The sequence below is a fragment of the Syngnathoides biaculeatus genome, chromosome 16 (genome assembly GCF_019802595.1).
Source record: "Syngnathoides biaculeatus isolate LvHL_M chromosome 16, ASM1980259v1, whole genome shotgun sequence".
Taxonomy (NCBI): domain Eukaryota; kingdom Metazoa; phylum Chordata; class Actinopteri; order Syngnathiformes; family Syngnathidae; genus Syngnathoides; species Syngnathoides biaculeatus.
In genome coordinates, this window is record NC_084655.1 from 18,951,315 (window position 1) to 18,970,000 (window position 18,686).

The 18,686-nt window shown below is 45.2% G+C and overlaps 2 protein-coding genes across 2 annotated transcripts in view; one reads left to right on the top strand and one right to left on the bottom strand.

The window, feature by feature from the left end:
• rdh8a (retinol dehydrogenase 8a) overlaps positions 1-18,686 on the bottom strand; it is a 154,599-nt gene that overhangs the window by 120,371 nt on the left and 15,542 nt on the right. The window contains exon 2 of the mRNA XM_061845447.1: positions 16,153-16,340. The gene's annotated coding sequence lies outside the window, so the exon portion shown is untranslated. The remainder of the gene's footprint in view (positions 1-16,152; positions 16,341-18,686) is intronic.
• olfm2a (olfactomedin 2a) overlaps positions 3,115-18,686 on the top strand; it is a 35,813-nt gene continuing 20,241 nt past the window's right edge. The window contains exons 1-2 of the mRNA XM_061845441.1: positions 3,115-3,258; positions 7,383-7,418. Coding sequence (XP_061701425.1) covers positions 3,115-3,258; positions 7,383-7,418 — 180 coding nt within the window. The remainder of the gene's footprint in view (positions 3,259-7,382; positions 7,419-18,686) is intronic.

Consider the following 18,686-nt stretch of genomic DNA (forward strand, 5'->3'; position numbering starts at 1 on the left):
TCACAGGCAAGTGGACAAGAGCTGACATTTAATTTTTGTACATTTTTTTTTTTTTTAAGTGTCACGTGACAGCCACACCCCGAAGACACTCATGTGACTCTCACGTGGAGGTGGGCGGCAGGGTGGGGGCCACAATGACGGGGGTGGGGGTGGGGGGGTGACCTGACGCTTTTTATCTGAGAGGTGCCACATCCTAGACTTGCTGCTTCCCGCCTGCCAGGAGAATGACACCATTGTCACCAATGGGATGACATCCCATCATACACACAGGCAGTCACACCACTATAACAGATGGGAGGTCTCCGAACTCCTGCCTGGGGGGGGGGGGGTCACTATACTAAGACATTTTTATATTGGGTAGAGAGGCAGAAAGAGAAGAAAAATCTCTCACTTTGTAATTTTCATTTCATTTCGACGAGGCTCCGAATCGCAATTATTTGCTACATTTGCCGCTCTGTGTCAAGGTTGGCGTCGGATTCTGAACGCGCTGCACCGCGCAGGGGCGGTTCTATTCAAGTGGACCAGTTTTTTTTTTTTTTTTTTTTTTTTTTTTGCTTTATCAGGCATTTTTTAAAATGTTAAAAAAAAAAAAAACACAGTATAGCTTTGTCAGGCGGTATTCTCGCATCATCAAAACCACACATTTTCAGGATTAAAAAAATATATATATAATAAATATATATATATATATATATATATATATATATATGTCTTGTTTGAAAGTCGATGAGTGATGCAACAATCAAGTGCTGACAAATAATTGGTGGAAAGTGATCTCCACAGGGCGGGACGGTGGATCAGCTGGTAAAGCGTCGGCCTCACAATTCTGAGGTCCCGGGTTCGATCCCCGTGCCTGCGCGGGTTTCCTACGGGCACTCCAGTTTTCCTCCCACATCCTAAAAAACATGCAACATTAATCGGAGACTCTAAATTGCCCATAGGCGTGATTGTGAGTGCGGCCGTTTGTCTCGATGTGCCCTGCGATTGGCTGGCAACCGGTTCAGGGTGTACCCCGCCTCCTGACCGTCGACAGCTGGGATAGGCTCCAGCACTCCCCGCGACCCTTGTGAGGATAAGCAGCTAAGAAAATGGATGGATGGATAATCTCCACACCAACCAACCCTTGTGGGTCTTTCCTCTTCTTACAATTTTGAACAAAATAAGTCTATTCAAATGTATTGATTGGTGAAAAATGTGAAATTGATACTTGGATGTACGAAGTTATGGTCAACAATAAGAGACAATATACTGTATATATTATTTACGTATCTTTATGTCTTGGTTGTAGCATGTCAAACAAATTGAAGATTGTCAAAGTGGAATTTGCATCTGTCAGTATTTCTCTTTGCTAGGACAGCTTGGACACACCTCGAGATTAATTATCCATGCAAACCTCCAGCTTGTATCTCGGATTGGTTGATTTTCTTCGGGTACAGTGGTTTCTTAAAAAAAAAAGTAACTAAAGGGGAAAAAATAGAGATATATGATAAACATTTGCGAACTAATTGCTGCTAATTGTGCATTTATATTGACACCTTTGGACAATTTAGTCTTGAGTGATGATACATGTCTGTGGGAAGTGTAAGGAATACATATTTCTTGCAGTAAACCCATGCAAGCACATTTAAACCTGGAACCATCCATCCATTTTGTTAGCTGCGTATCCTCACGAGGGTCACGGGAGTGCTGGAGACTATCCCAGCTGTCAACGGGCAGGAGGCAGGTACACCCTGAACTGGTTGCCAGCCAATCGCAGGGCACATTGAGACAAACAGCAGCACTCATAATCACACACCTATGGGCAATTTTATGTTTTTGGGATGTGGGAGGAAACCGGAGTGCCCACCTGGAGGAAACCCACGCAGGCACGGGGAGAACACGCAAACTCCACACACGCAGGTCCAGGATCGAACCCGGGACCTTAGAACTGTGAGGCCAAGGCTTTACCACCTACATTATAACTTCAATTTTGTGTTCACACAAATCCAATCTGGCGCCACCTTGGTGTCAGTGCAGTATGTTGAAGTGGGTTGAGGAGTTTTGATTCAGACGCAAGTAGTGCTTTGCCGTCATATTTTGGCATCTGTAGGCCTTTATAAACGTTTTTTTTTTTTTAGTATCCAGATTCCTACAGGTATGCAGTACTTGACTTGATATTTAGGGACAAAGGGCGCACTATTTACAAATAAAAATGAAAGAATGAACAATATTGCACATACTGGAAACAGATTGAACATCCCATTGGATTTCTGTGTGCAATCTCCGCCCCCCCCCCACCCCCCACTGTCACCAGGGGGCCAATTTGCACGACATCGGGAAAATTGCTCGGATATCCGATAACGCATTACTCATTATTCGGCATTACGGTCTCCATTTTGCCCGGAGTGACAGCGTTCACACTCGTTCGCCCCGATGACGGCTCGGCCATCAATCTTACATCAAGCGGCAATTTTAATCCCCGCCGCCATCCAAGCGCTCGCCACAGAGCATCAATCGGACGAACAGACGCTGACAAATGAGATGTCCCGAGAACCTTTTAAAAAAGAAATAAGTAAATCCCCCCCCCCCCATGCATTGATCCGGTAAAAGACAGGAGTCGATGCGGCGAGCAAATTACAAGGCACGCGTCCGGCTTTGTGAAATGAGACGCACATTTTGATGCGCACACCTCTGTGGACACACACACACACACACCACACACACACACACACACACACACACACACATTGGGTTGTGAGTCACGAGAAGAACAGAAATGTCAGAGCGGGAAGGGAACGCGCGGCTACGAGCTGTTCGGGAGGGGACGGGCGATGCGAGGCAGCCAATGTGATGCTGGGAAAGGCAGGAGGCGAGGGAGGGGTGGTGGTGGTGGTGGGGGGGGGGGGTGGACTCAGGATGTCATTCCGAGACAGACGATTCCTGCGCGATGCTCGTCTCCTCAAACAGGTCTCAGCGAGCGGCGCGTCCGGTAACCGCGTCTGCCGGCTGATTTGTTCCGAGTCGGGAGCGAACTGGCCGGAGCGGGTCGGGTCTCGGGAGAGGAGAAGGGTCTAGGGCCGGCTGCGGGGCCATCCGGGGGCCACCCCAGCCCCCTCCCGCCGTAAGGAGGTAAACATGAGCGTTCCAATGTTAAAGATCGGGGCGGTGCTCAGCACCATGGCCATGGTGACCAACTGGATGTCTCAGACGCTGCCGTCTCTGGTGGGACTCAACGGGACCGCCATCTCCAGAGGGGGCACCTCAGAGAGGATCGTTAGTGTGGGTACCACTTACTTTTTTTTTGTGGAGGGGGGGGTGAATTTGCAAGAGCGGGAAAGTGAGAGAATTTGTCGGCATTGGAGTTGTGTTGCGCCGCAGTGCCCGAGGCAAACGCACAGTGGGGAAATACGTAAAATGATGCACAATTTATGAGAATTGTCTTTTGGGGATCTCGATGCTGCTCTTAACGACGAGTGATGGTGAAAACGCAGCGGGAGGACATTTTGGTCATTGTAGGTTTTATGGCGTGTGCGTCTGGCTCACTTCGGGAGCGACGCCGTCGGTCTGTCGTCACGGTGGGACGCAAAGTCCGTTCGAGACAAAGATTGCAGAATTATGGATCAAATGCAACTTGTTTTCTTAAGGTTAGAGGGTCACAGATGACTTGTGGCTCTGTTGGACGTCCCCTTGCCCCTCCCTTTGTCCTTTGATTCAGTCCTCGATTGCATGAAGTTAAATTAAGAGTGATCCTAATCGGTTCTGAATGTAACTTTGAGTGATTCATCACCACATAAAAAAAAAAAAAAAAAAATAGGAATTGAATCAAACTGAAACGGGCAGCAGTGAAGCCAACTGATTCTAATTAAAACAGAACCGGTATGAATAAAGTCAAATGTGACTTCAACCAAAGCAAAACTGAAAAAAATGAAATGAAGTGAATCAAAGAGATTTAAACAGATCAAATGAAACTGACTGGCAGTGATTGATTTAAAAGTTGAACACGTTGAATTGTATCATACAAAGCGAATCAGAAGTGAATACAAGCAATAGAATCAAATTTGTATCAAACTGGTTTCACTGAATCAATCTATCAACAAAACTTAGTCCGACACAACTGAATCAAATGGAACTCAACTGGAATTGAAATGATCCCAATTGACTCAAATCACAATGAATGAATCGAACACAAAATGATCAAAACAATCAAACCAAACTGAAGTGCGCAGAAGTTAAATCAGTTCCAAGGAAAGTGAATAGTGTTTCAATTCAAACTAAAAATCAACTGAATCAGATCCAATCCAAATTCAACACAAAAGGAAGGGATCAAAAGTGAATCGATTCAGATTTACAGAATTGAATCTTTTGGACCAACCAAGTTGAAGGCTGTGAAATTTACTGAATCAGAAAAGAATTACTGAATCAAAAGTTAAATACTTTGAATTGAATCCTATCTGAGCTGATGGCAAAAATGCATTTGAATTCAATCAGGATATTTGATTACTGATGTGTTGAATTTGACAGACTGAATTGGAATCAAATGGAATCGAGCGACCTGAACCAGAAGTGACTTTAAAACAAATTCACATGGAACACAAAGTGAAAAAAAAAGAACCTAACCAAATCCAACTAACGCAATTCATTTGAATCGAATAGTAATAAAATCAGTTCAAATGAGTGTAAATGCAATGCAAGTGAATCGAATAAATGGAATCTAAAGTGAAAATGTAATCCCAATGAACAGAACTGCACCCAATTAACGGGAATTTAATTTAATTTGACTGAAGGGAACCGGAGGACATCGGCTCACAAATGAACTGCAATTCCGCCGAATCCGCCTGAATTGACCAAATTGGAAATAAATCAAAGCGACTCCATTTGCAGTGAGCGTCGCAGCGGCGAACAAATTTGGGCACCTAACCGAGTTAAATGGACTGAACCGAAACAGAACACAACCCAAACCAATTGAACTAAAAATGAAAACACATCAAAGTTGAATGTAAAGTGAATGATGTCCTTGCCAACGGTTCAAAATGTTCAGCGTTTGGTGGGGGTGGGGGTGGGGGGGGGTTCTTCATTTATATTTCATTAAGATGCGCAAAACGTGAACTTTGCACCTTTGCCCGACGGCCGCCGTTGAAAAACGATCAATCAGCATCGTCGCGTGAATTCATTTGTCGATCTCCGAGGTTCCCGCGGCGCACGACGGCGCCGCTTTCATCCCGAACACGTTTTCCAAACGGCCCGATAATGCAAATGCGGCGTTCTGTTCAAACCGTGGAAGGAAATTGAACGTCCCGAGAGATGCGAGGCCATCTGGGTTTGAAGTACACGCGCAATTGTGTGTGTGTGTCTATTTTTAGTGGTATAACCATCTATTCAGAGTATATTTCTCTTGTGGATGGGGGGGGGGGGGGCAATGCCCATCTGTTTTAGGAAGACTTTCAGAAGTGAATCGAGTTTTAGTCAAAAGTGCAGCCAGGAGGTCGAAGAACCACACCAAGCTTGAAACTTTTTTTTGTCAACGTAAACAAGCTAAACCAAAAGTGCGAGAAGTTTGAATTATTTACAGCGCTAAACTCTGGAAATCCTGCCCAACACTTTCCCCCCTTCGGGGGGGTGCGCCGCCCTGCTTAATCCATCCATTTCGCGTTATCTCGCCCGCGGTCGAATGAGAGATGAAATATGTTGCAGGAGCCAACTCCGAATTCTGACCGCGACTCGCGGATGAGGTCCTCGGTTTTTGCATTTCAAAGAGACGGCCGGCGTCAAAATATACAAAGTTATGAGGGCGGGAGTGAGTTTTTTTTTTTTTGATCAGAACCCACAGGCCGGTCTGACGGCGCCTGGAATGAGTGAGCGTATTCGACGGGAGATAATCCCGCCCCCCCCTCCGCCTCGTGAATAATAAAAGTTGAACGTAAACGCCTCATCGGGTCCCGTCACGATTAACGGTGACTCAGCAGCGTGTTTGGTGCTCTTATCAAAGGCGACGTAGCAACGCTTTTGTGACACTCGGGTGCCGGCCGGCCCGCCGCCGCCGCCGGCAAACGCGCGGCTTCCGCTCGCCCTTTAGCACTCGCGTCCTACATTCGCTCCGAGTTGAGCGTCTGCCCCCACTCCTTCGACGGACGAAGGGCTCGACGTCGGCGAAGGCAACGCCGCCCGCATGCTTTTGCACATCTGGGTAGCGCAAAACTGTGTTTCCTTAATGAGTGCCAAAAGCCTTGCGGCGCTCAACACTGACACAGAACTTGAACATTTGCTGGCTCCCTCTTGCTTTTAAACACTTTACGTTAGTAACAGTAATCTGAATGAACAGTTAAAATCGATTAACGAGTGTCTTTGTTGTATGGAATTAAACAACGGCACAAACCCAAGTGAGGAGGGACAAGCCTGCCGTCCGTTCCTTGGCCAAAAGGAGCCTCTGTTAGCTTGCGAGTTAGCTGTGAGCAAGGTTGGTTAGCTCACGAGTTAGCTGCTAGCAAGCGCCTCTTGTCGGGGTGAACAATGGATGGCTTTTTTTTGCTAGGCTAAATTGATTTTAAACACTTTGTTAATAACAGTAATCTGAATGAACTGTTCGAACGGATTAACAAGTGTCTTTGTTGTATGGAATTAAACAACAACACAGACCCAAGCGAGGAGGGTCAAGACTGCCGTCCGTCCATTGGCTGAGAGAAGCCTCGGTTAGCTGCGAGCAAGGTCGGTTAGCTCGCGAGTTAGCTGCTAGCGAGCGACCTTGTCGGGGTGTACAATGGATGGCCGCCAGAGGCTTCAAACAGATTTTTGCGGCTCGAACATGTAGGGATGCGCAAAACTGTGTTTCCTTAATGAGTGCCAAAAGCCTTGCGGCGCTCAACACTGACAAAGAAATTGAACATTTGTTGGCTAACTTGATTTTAAACACTTTACGTTAGTAACAGTAATCTGAATGAACAGTTCGAACGGATTAACAAGTGTCTTTGTTGTTTGGAACTAAACAACGACATAAACCCAAGCGAGGACGGACAAGCCTGTCGTCCGTTTGTTGGCCGAGAGGCGCCTCGATTAGCTGCGTGCAAGGTCGGTTAGCTCGCGAGGTAGCTGCTAGCGAGCGCCTCTTGTCGGGGTGTAGATTGGATGGTGGCTTGTATTCCAGGCGCCAGAGGCTTCAAACAAAGAGATTTTTGCAAACATGTAGGGGTGTGTAGACTTAACAAATGTGTATTTGAGAGCTGAACGAGTCCTGGGTTCGGCGCATCCAGAAAACGTGCCCGCTACATTTGAGAGCCGAGAAAATAGCTTGATTTTTAAGCCTCATTTTAGATACTTCATAGTCCATCCATCTATCTTCTACCGCTTCTCCGGGTCAGGTCGCGGGGGAAGTAGCTTCAGGAGGGATACCCAGACTTCCCTTTCCCCAGCCACTTCTTCCAGCTCTTCCGGACGGATCCCGAGGTGTTCCCAAGCCAGTCGAGAGACAAAGTCTCTCCAGCGTGTCCTGGGTCGTCCTCGGGGCCTCTTTTCGGTGGGACATGCCCGGAACACCTCACCGGAAGGCGTCCGGGAAGCATCCGGATCAGATGCCCCAGCCACTTCTTCCAGCTCTTCCGGAGGGATCCCGAGGTGTTCCCAAGCTAGCCGAGAGACGTAGTCTCTCCAGCGTGTCCTGGGTCGTCCTCGGGGCCTCTTTTCGGTGGGACATGCCCGGAACACCTCACCGGGAAGGCGTCCCGGAGGCATCCGGATCAGTTGCCCCAGCCACCTCATCTGGCTCCTCTCAATGCGGAGGAGCAACGGCTCGACACGGAGCCCCTCCCGGATGACCGAGCTTCTCACCCTTTCTCTAAGGGAGTGCCCGGACACCCTGCGGGGGAAACTCATTTCGGCAGCTTGTATCCGGGATGTGAGCTGGGTGGGGGGCAAAGGCCAAAGGCGGGGAGCTTGCCGATCCGATCCCCGGCGACAGAAACTAGCTCTAGGGACATGGAATACTTCGTTTTAATTATTCAAATTTGTCAGCGTTGTTAAAAACACCAAGTCTCATCTGTATGAAATATGTAACTACAAGAAATGAGCGACCATCAAGATTTTCATGTTTGATTGCTCATTTGTCGAGTATAAAAAAAAAAAAAAAAAGGTTTAACATAATAGAGTCGACAAAAAGCAACTTTACCCTTTGTGTTATTTTGTTCGAAATTTTTGGGGAATTTTGACAAAGCCTTTGAATACGTTGATAGTTACATAAATGAATATTTGCCAGGTAGGAAATCCTCGGTACTGCACAAAATAGTACAAAATGTCTGCGTTTATACACAGAAAAGCACCGTACCGTGCACCTTATTAAAAATAAAATCGTCTTTACTCATCAAAAAATAAGGACGTTTTTGTTTTCGATCATCAAAATGGAAGTCAGCAGGACGCAAAAGCAGCAAAACTCAAAAGTGTAATTATTGCAACAAGATTGGCTTCTTCGCCGCCATCAATCATCCTCATCGCCTCTCCTTTCCAAATCTGCTTTTTGATTTATTACAGTATTTACAAAACCAGTAAATGTGAAAACGAGCTCCGAGACGAAGACCGATTTTTTTTTCTTTTAAGATCGTAACTATAAAAAAAAACAAAAAAAAAAAACTGCTTTACTTCGCCTCAGTGAAACAAAATTGTCATACTCATCTGAGCGTGTAAATAAAAAAAATAAATAAAATGAAAAAAAAAGTTCAGTGATTCACTGCTCTCTCGCTTTACTCCATGAAGTATTCATAACTGCGTGTGTGAGATAATGTGAATACATTAACTTCTAGACCTCGGTGTTATCTTCAATAAAAAAAAAAGAAAGCTCTCAAGCAGCTAACAGAACTGACTTTATTTTATTTTATTTTTTTATAGCATACCGATCCAACTCCGACGGCGGCCATCTCGGATTGTAAACTTTTACACCCGCCGCGCGCCCCAATAAAGCAAATTGCGTTGATCGATGACACGCCGTTGATTAAACGGCTGCGGAATTTATAGGCGCACCTTTGTGGCCATTTACACGCCGTCACCTGAATTTGTACAAATCAAACCCGCGGCGGGATCGAAACAAAAGCGGCGGTGGTGGCTCGGGACGGGCGTAATTCCAATTCTGGAATTTGGCCCGGGGTTTGCAGAAACTGACGGATATAGTCAAATATAGTTCTGGCTTCCCTCAGAGGGCCGTTGTGACAGTGAAACGATAAAAATATTGCGTCGTCTCGTCATATTTACATCAATTTATAAACTACTTTCGGAATCAGAAATCGACGGGAATGTGTTTTTCAACTGGAAACGCAAAAATGCTTGTAATATTTCAAATTCATCATTTGTGATAAGGACATTTTGAAATTTTGGTACAGATTTTGCAAGAATCATGAAAATTGACAGTAGATTTGCCTCCCTGGGCCACACAAAATTATGTGGTGGGCCGAATCTGGCCCCCGGGCCTTGCGTTTTACACCTGTGAACTAGAACTTTTCACTGCTGCTCATTTGTTCCATGCTCGTAAAATTAATTTTCCCCGTTGGAGTGAACGGAAATGCCATCAATGCTGCACGTTTCATTCAATTCAACATCATTAATTGATCGTGACACCGCCTGGTGTGTGCAGCTTGGCCACCGGGGGCAGTATAATACAGTCAACGGAGACACAAACAAAGACCTTCGCAACCATTGTAACTGGGTAACATTTATCGTGGAGGACATAAAATTCATGTGTTTTTATTTCTTGTCTCCACGTGTTGATGCACTGCTTATGTTCAAATGTACGTCGAGACGCCGACTGTCGATGCTATCCATTAGCCCGTCTATGGCATTTTGCTTTGTGCGTTGGCCTTACGATAAAGGGAGGCAATGTTGTTGTGTTGTTTTAAATACAAAATATTCTTTTTTATATATATTTGTTGTTCAAGTGGGGATGACAAACAGCTTGAAGCTTCTTTTTCATGCATTAATCACCATTTTCAGCCAAATTGACACTTCCGGTGATGGGAGTTGAGTTCACTGCCCATGCATGGCTCCTATCTCGAATTTTTGCTTGCAAATTAAAGCGACACAATCGGCTTGCACACACACATACTGTATGTATATACAGGCAGTCCTCGGGTTAAGACTGTCTCAACCTAAGACGTTTCGACTTTACAACGCCCGTTCCCCGTCGGCCATTTTGTCTCGCTAATGTTTGTCCGCGCCGGGAGTACCTTTGCATTTTTCGCCCTCCTTTTTCGACATTATCGCCCCGAATAAGAAAGCTGTGTCTTTTAGCAACGCTTCTAAAGCCATGAGTAAATTCATTACCACGGAAACGAAGCTCAAGATCATAAAAAGATTGGAGAGAGGAGAGACACCAACACCACCAAGGCTTCAGTCGGTCGACCGTGGTGACAATTGTTAAAAACAAAGCTCGTATCTTCGCGCTTGTGAAGGATTCCGTTCGTATGTCGGATACAATGATCACAAAACAAGGTTCTATGACACTTGTGGGGATGGAGAGGATTGAGGACCGGGTTCCTTCGCAGTAGCTAAGCACAGCCTCCCCTTCTTCTTCTCCATACATCATCTTGTTTTTTTTTTTTTTTTTTTATACAAAGTATTTTGATGTCAATTCTGACTTCAACGGTGGAATCCGAGTTAAGTCGCGGATCTCAGTCGTAGACCGAGGACTCCCTGTATTTATACACGCACATAGCAGACATTGCATCGAAACGGGAGGATGCAGAAGGATGTAAGTCTAAGATGAAGTCAAAATCTAACATTTCATCTTTAAAACGCCACCCGATGATGACTTTTTGGGAAAAGGGCGAAGATTGGCTCTCGAGCTTCTCGCTGTAAAGAGGGGTGGTGTTCCCGCGGGTGTTCCGATATTTTTGCTCTCATTGGGGGAAAAAAAAATGGGGGGGGGGGACCCCCGACAAGCAGCAAACAGATATTTTCTTTCAAAAGTCTTTTGAGGTTAGTTCGTTTAAAGACGGCACCTGGAGCACGATGTCCTGATTCTATCTCGCTTCACAAACTTCAGCTTTTTGCTTCAATGCATGCATTCCCAAAATGCATCTGTCACTCCCCCACCCCTCCCACCCCGTCCTCACCTCTTTTTCCTCTCTCTCTCTCTCTGCGAGTGACGGCGGGTTCAGCGGGGGCCGGCGTTGCGGGCCGCTCGCGAAGGTTCTGATAGACTTCCCGTCATGCTCGTAAAAAAAAAAAAAAAAAAAAGGAGCGCGCGGCCCGGCAGATTTATGGTCTCATTTAGCCGCTGCTGTTACAGCAGCCTTCTCCGGGGGGTGTGGGGGGCTCTAATGAAACGCCGAAGAAAGTCCATCCTCTCGACAGCGATACCTGCAGCTCAGACGCTTAATTGGATAATCCCACTGAACTTTGTTCATCATTAAGCGGCCCTCGCAGCTTCATCGCTGCCGAGAGATGCTCGGGTAATTGCGGAAGTTGATGAGTTCGTCCGCCGTCACGTACGCCCGCTCGACAGCGCCGTTTCCTCGCTCCGTTGCCGCCACGTGCTGACGGCCCAAGCTGGGACGGCCAAAAATCGGTTACGGCGAGCCCCACGTCGCAGTTTGGTTTGATTTTAGGCCTCGCGACGCTGGTTGTACATGCAACCGGCGTTGTCCAATGTTGCAATGGGTTCAATTTATTGATTTGAAAATAATAATGATAATAATAAAAAAAGTGATACATTGACCTTGAGACAATATTGGAATTAGATTGTGATAGCTAAACCTTTAAACAAATAAAGAGCGCAACAAATAGAAATTAGTCTTCACCAGCATATATTGTTGTCTGTGGAAAAAAATGACTAATATTACTGCAACATACTCCCCAAGAGGGGTTGCGTCAGGAAGGGCATGCGGCGTAAAAACTGTGCCAAACAAATATGACCATTCATCTGAGATGTCACGCTGGGGCGACTCCTAACGGGACAAGCCGAAAGAAACTTACTATGACTACAACATGCCCCCCAAAAATTTATTATTATTTTTTTTAAAACACAAAAAGACATCAGCCAATGTTACGTCTAAACTGCGCGCGTGCGCACTTGTGCACCGCTGATGGAGTCTCAAATATTCTGTGTTGCGTGCAAAAAAAAATTTATAATAATCCAATGCAAATTGAAAGTATAACATACAAATATTAAGTTTGTGGCATTTTGCAATGTGATTCAATGAGTGAGGGCTGACTGGTTGTTACATTCAATGGCACAATTCACATACGTACTGTCAAAAATGAAACGAAGAAGCCACTGGTTTCTTTTAGGCAGCACATGGAACTTTGATGCTCCACCACACTCTCTTTTCCTAGTTTACCTTACACCACCCCCCCCACTCTTAAAGACGTACACTCATAATTACAAATGTTACAGTACTTACGCAGCACGTCAATGTGTTTTATAATGACAGCGTCCACCAACACAGCAACACAGTCTGGGCAACGTGGAGCAAAGACGAGCTAGACATGCTGCTTATGTTTACTTTCCGTATTAATGGAGAAAGTTAAAAAATAAATTGTTTTAAGATGCAGTGGCTGTCGGAGTATTTGAATAATCGAAGAAAAAGTGGTTAAACTGGACGAGATTCTCTTTTTTTCCCAGTGGGAAAGGTCTGGTCTGAAGCCAAAGTAGAAAGTGCAGGATGAGATGGTGTATAATGTTAAAATTCCACCTTGCAACAGCCCGATCCAGGATGAAAGCACAGACAATACAGTGGACAAAAAGCTAATTCTGTATTTTAATTATAGGAGGTAACATAACATTAACCTTAAAACGATTTGGGAGCATCATCATCATCCCCCCGTCATCAGTAGCTCGCGAGAGGCTGGCTGCTTGAAAAGTAGATCTTGGGGTAAAAAAGTCTGGGCACCCCTGATGTAGAGTGTGTCTTAGCCCAAGATGAACACACCAGAAATAGCAGCACAACGCTTAAAAAGGCACATGTGAGTGGGCCTAAATAGGTATAAATTTGTATTGTTAATAAGTCGAACAAATGTTAATATATGAAGAAAAAAAGTATGTGACATCAGGTTACTAAACGTTCAAGAATTGAGGCAATTCAGCTTTAAGATGCTGTCGGCGTATCGCTAAGTGCTCCTTGGAACTTTCAGCTGCCAATCAAATGTGCCCCCCCCCTCCCCCGTCCCGGGCTGCTTGCGGAGTGAATGGCGACTCTTGGATGAGTTAATGGGTACATCGGCGCTATTGCTAATTAACATCCCACCCCGAGAGTGCCGGCCTGGACGGGGCGCAGGAAACAAGGTAATTGCTATTCAGGCCGTTACCACAGATTTAAATTCACGAAGCGCTAACCGCCACCGAGCCCCTACGTGGCCGTCGTCAATACTGGACCGTGGCGATAAAGTCCTCCGGCTAAATTAGCTGCTCTAAACGGCAGTCCGGTCAACTCGTTTTGTGAGCGAGTGTCAGCCTTTCGGAGCGTTGTAGTTTATTGGATTCTGTCGGGAGGTTTGATGGTGAGGGAGAGGAAATACTGGCGTGGCTGCAAAAAGTATCAAAACAAAAAAAAAAAATGGTCATAAATGGACGTCTGGATTGATTTTTCATCATCTGTCCTCTGCAAAACAGTCGCTCAACTCAATGCCCCCCCAGACCCCCACCATGACAGCCTCATGTCTGCTAGTTGCATATTCTATTTAATCCTTCCTAGCAAACCGATCCATTTACGTGACAGTCAACAGAATGCCTCTTCTCTCCTTAAAGGGGACATATTTTGTAAAAATTGACCTTTTGATGACTTAAGTGATTTTCTCTGCTCTGCTTCCATATAAAGAACCAAGCAGCTCGCCACAGCACACAATGACTGGCAAGAGAACGTTAGCCAGTTTGATGAGGGACGCAGACAAGATGATGGCTAAACGTTGTTTAATATGTGCACGAGATCCAGACAGCTGCTACGCATACACTTCTCAGCGAGATTCAGCCCGACATTATGCTTACACTTGCCGGTGAGAGCCATCCATCGAAATGCATACACTCGCTGGCAAAATCCAGCCTGTCATCAGACATCCAACCCCAATGTTAGCCTTACATTTGCCTGCGAGATCCATCCATCGAAATGCCTACACTCGCTGGTAAAATCCAGCCTGTCATCAGACATCCAACCCCAATGTTAGGGTTACATTTGCCGGTGAAATCCCGCCCAACATTATGCTTACACTTGCCGGTAAGCTCCATCCCATAATTAGGCACACACTTGCTAGAGAGTCCTATACCAACATTACATATACGCTCACTGGGAAAGAAGATGGTCAAACACTGTTCAGAATGCACAATGAGATCCAGGCTGATGTTAAGCATACACTTGCCTGCGAGATCCATCCATCGAATGCATACACTCGCTGGCAAAATCCAGCCTGTCTTCAGAGATCCAACCCCAATGTTAGGGTTACACTTGCCGGTGAGATCCATCCCATAATTACGCACACACTTGCCAGGGAGCTCTATCTGAACATTATGCATACACTCACTGGGAATGATGACCAAACACTGTTCAGAATGCACACTGAGATCCAGGCTGATGTTAAGCATACACTTGCCTGCGAGCTCTATCTGAACATTATGTATACAGTCACTGGGAAAGATGGCAAAACACTGTTCAGAATGCACACTGAGATCCAGGCTGATGTTAAGCATACACTTGCCTGCGAGATTCAAGCCAACATTATGCTTACACTTGCCGGTGAGCTCCATTCCATAATTAGCCACACACTTGTCAGGGATATTAAGCATACACTTGCCTGCGAGATTCAGCCCAACATTATGCATACACTTACTGGCAATACCCAGCTTGTCCTTAGAAATACATTTGTTGGTCAGATCAATCCCATAAAGAGGTATAGATTGGCTGGTAAGATCCAGCTTGCTGCTAAGTTGGAGGGTGATTTTATGCTACACTAACTGGCGAGATTCAAACCATCACTTGGCATCTGCGAGCTCCAGCCTGTTATGTATACAATATTTATTATTATTAAGCTCTAATTGCCAAAGCAGTCTACGGAGCAGGGTATGCAGTCACCCCCCAAAAAATTATCTCTAGTTCAGCAATAACTAGGTTACATAAAGAGTAATATTTGGGATATTAATGCAGATATATAGGATACATAAGATACTTGTAAACTGAATTGTGAATAAAATGTATATGTCTCCTTCAAAACAACAAATATGGGGAAGTTATCCAAACCTGCTTCCACCTTTGACATAATAATCATAATAGCACAGCAGTTTTCACTGGCCTATTAATACAATACCGTACATGTATCTTTTATTCATTTCAAAGTGCTCAGAAAATATGATTTCCTTCACGGATGACATCCGCAGATGAGGTGAATTGAACACTGTATACGCTTTTTGCAGGGAAGTGGCAGGTTCAATTTACATCAATAAGTCACAGTGCTTAAGGTCCAGCTCCTACACAGAAATATGTATACTGTACAAATATTTAAAAAATAATAACAATAATAAAGAAAAAAAAAAAACATGACTGCACTCCATTTCCATCCTGGTGAATCGGGCACGTTACAGGCAAATGGAAAATGGAACGGATTCAAATGCGCTCTTAATTTCAGCCCTGCGTTTATGAAATATTAATACGCAGGAGAAGTGTTGCTGAGAAGCTTATGGGGGGCTTGGGGGGGTGGGGGGAGCGCAGCGTGAGGTTGACGTGTTACGGTAAAAAGAATAACCTAAACTTTGAAACCCGCCGTGTGTGGAAAAGCGCACGCTCCAATCAGAGGCCATCTTTTCTCCACCTGTCGCGATGATGTCACAAAGCCAGCTTCACCCGCCGCTGCGCTTTCTCGCGTACGAAACCAAAAAGCTCGCCCACGCAACGCGCCGCAGCTTTCCAAACAAATGCTCACGGGGGACTTTGTCGCATATAAAAAAAAAAAACTAATAATAATAATAAAAAAAAGTCATGCATTATTAAAAAGGCCTCCGGGGGGGTGGGGGTGGGGGTTTGTGCAAATATATAGATGCTCGCAGAATAGAAAATAAATAATAATAAAAAAAAAATAACAAATGCAGATCCCACATCTCTCTTCTGTCTTTGGAAGATAAGCGAGTTCATTCCAAAGCGCAGTCGCGAGCCCCCGTCAAGATTCAAAGTCCCCCCCCCCAAAAAAAAAAAAAGAAGATTTCAAGTCCGCGAGACTCACCAGACGTCGACTCGGAAACTTCTCCCCCCCCGGCCGGCCAGGAGTTTGAATCCTTCCCGAGGCCGGTGCGAATCCTTTTTCCCGTCGCTGCGGCGCCTGATGGATCTTTCCGGATAACGAGCGGCCAAACAATTTGGGATTCCAATTCCGCGCAACTTGACTTCCTGAGGTCACGACTGCTTGATTTCCTGTTTGGCAAAGTCAGACAGGAAATGGCACATTAAAATGCATGAATGGCCACTTTCAAACAGGCTTTATTTATAATTTCATACCTGCATCTTTTTTTTTATTCATTCCAGATTATGTTTTGCGTAAATTCCTTTTGTTTTGTTGTTTGCTTAAATTATTTCCACTCGTTTTGTTTGTTTATGTTTTCCTCTCGTGCATTTTTGCACCTCAACTGCAACATCCGCAGTTCCCCGTTGTGTTAAAAACAGCCAATCAGTAATTTCCCTTCGAACGGTTTCATCTTCACAGCTTGACTTTTATTGATATCGCACGAAGAAAGCCACACGGGCCATTCACTTTTGAAATGTGCCTCGCTAGAGATGATAGTTACCATCGTGGACGTGCGTGTGTGTACATCCTTCCGTCCATTTTCTTTGCCGCTTATCCTCACGAGGGCGGCGGGGAGTGCCGGAGCCTATCCCGGCTATCATCGGGCAGAAGGTGTGGTACACCCTGAACTGGTTGCCGGCCAATTGCAGGGCACAACGAGACAAAACAGCCGCACTCACAATCACACCTAGGGGCAATTTAGAGTGTGCATGTTTTTGGGGATGCGGGAGGAAACCGGAGCGCCCGGAAAAAAACCCCACGCAGGCACGGGGAGAACAAGCAAACTCCACAAAGGCGGGGCCGGGATCGAACCCAGAACCTGTGAAGTGTGAGGCCAACGCTTTACCAGCTGGCCCACTGTTCCGCCTCCAACTCTCACACGTACATAAAATATTTTTGTTTTAATTTATTGTAGTAAATGACATTCCAGGTATTTTAAATTTGAATTCACGTAAGTAAGTCAGATTCAAAATTTAAAGCAGAAATAATAGTAACAATTTGTGGCCGACGGTATTTTTAGAACATACAGTACCTTGCGGGCGCCTTATATGGTCGCCCGCGGGCACCGCGTTGGTGACCCCTGGGGTATCGGTTGCTAAGAATGCGACCGGTGTGCTTCAAAAGTTTCAATAAAACAAAGGTAATTTTCACATCGTGCAGAGCTCAACTTGATTCTAGTTTCAAATATCATATGAATGCGAAATGTGTTTGATCCCTGAGATGAATAGCAATTCATCAAAATGCAAAAAGTGAAATTAATCTGGTCAAATGTATGTAGCGCTAGTATGTACAGGATGTACACAAATATATCGATATGGAAGTAAATAAGTGCAACCAGGAGTTGAATTTGACGTGTAAAGTGATCACATATAATAATAGTTGCACTTCAGTGTGGCGGCACGGTGGATCAGCTGGAAAAGCTTTGCCCTCACAGTTCTGAGGTCCCGGGTTTGATCCCGGACCCGCCTGTGTGGAGTTTGCCTGTTCTCCCCGTGTCCGCGTGGGTTTCCTCCAGGTGGGCACTCCGGTTTCCTCCCGCAACCCACAAACATGCAAACATTAATTGGACACTCTAAATTGCCCGTAGGTGTGATTGTAAGTGCGGTTGTTGACCTGCGATCGGCGGGCGACCAGTTCAGGGTGTACCCCGCCTCCTTCCCGTTAACAGCTGGGATAGGCTCGAGCACTCCCCGCAACCCTCATGAGGATAAGCGGCAAAGAAAACGGATGGATTGATGGATGTATTTCAGTGTAACCTTTAAATGTTTACAATTCAACAGTCTACAATTCGGTGTCTAAAATTCACCATCGGTGCTACCAGGCAGGGTTACTTCAGGTCACAACCAAACAGTCAGCCAATCCAGTTAGGAGGTAACGTCACGTGACAAAGAAAGCGGGACTGCGATTGGCTGGGTGTTCGGTTCTGACCTGAAGTAACCCTGCCTGGTGGCACAGACGGTGAGTTTTAGACACCGAATTGTTGAATTGTTAACATTGAAAAGTTACACTGAAATACAACAATTGAAAATGTGATGACTTTACATTTCAAATTCAAATCCTGGGGTGTGTACATTTCTAAATTCAAATTTAAATATTTACTTGTACAATGTATGAATCGGCAGATGAAATTGCCTTTTCATGTACTTTGGTGAAGGCGGTTAGGAATTTTCTGGAATTTAATATTCTATTTTTGTTCCAAACCCTTGCAGACACTGGCAACAAATAATAAAAAAAAATAGAGATGAAATATGAATGAAATAAAATATGCTATTTTTATTGCGGTAGACAGCGCTGAGAGAAGTGCATGTTGGATACCAGGACCCGCATGCCGTCCTCGCTATTCATTTAATCATAAAAATTTGATGCCAACTCGCTCGAAAAGAGTGACGGGCGAGAGGAAATGAAGACGTGGTAGATGGAGACGGTGTGTGTGCAAATGTGTGTGTGTATATGTGCTTGCGGCGTAAAACTCCAAT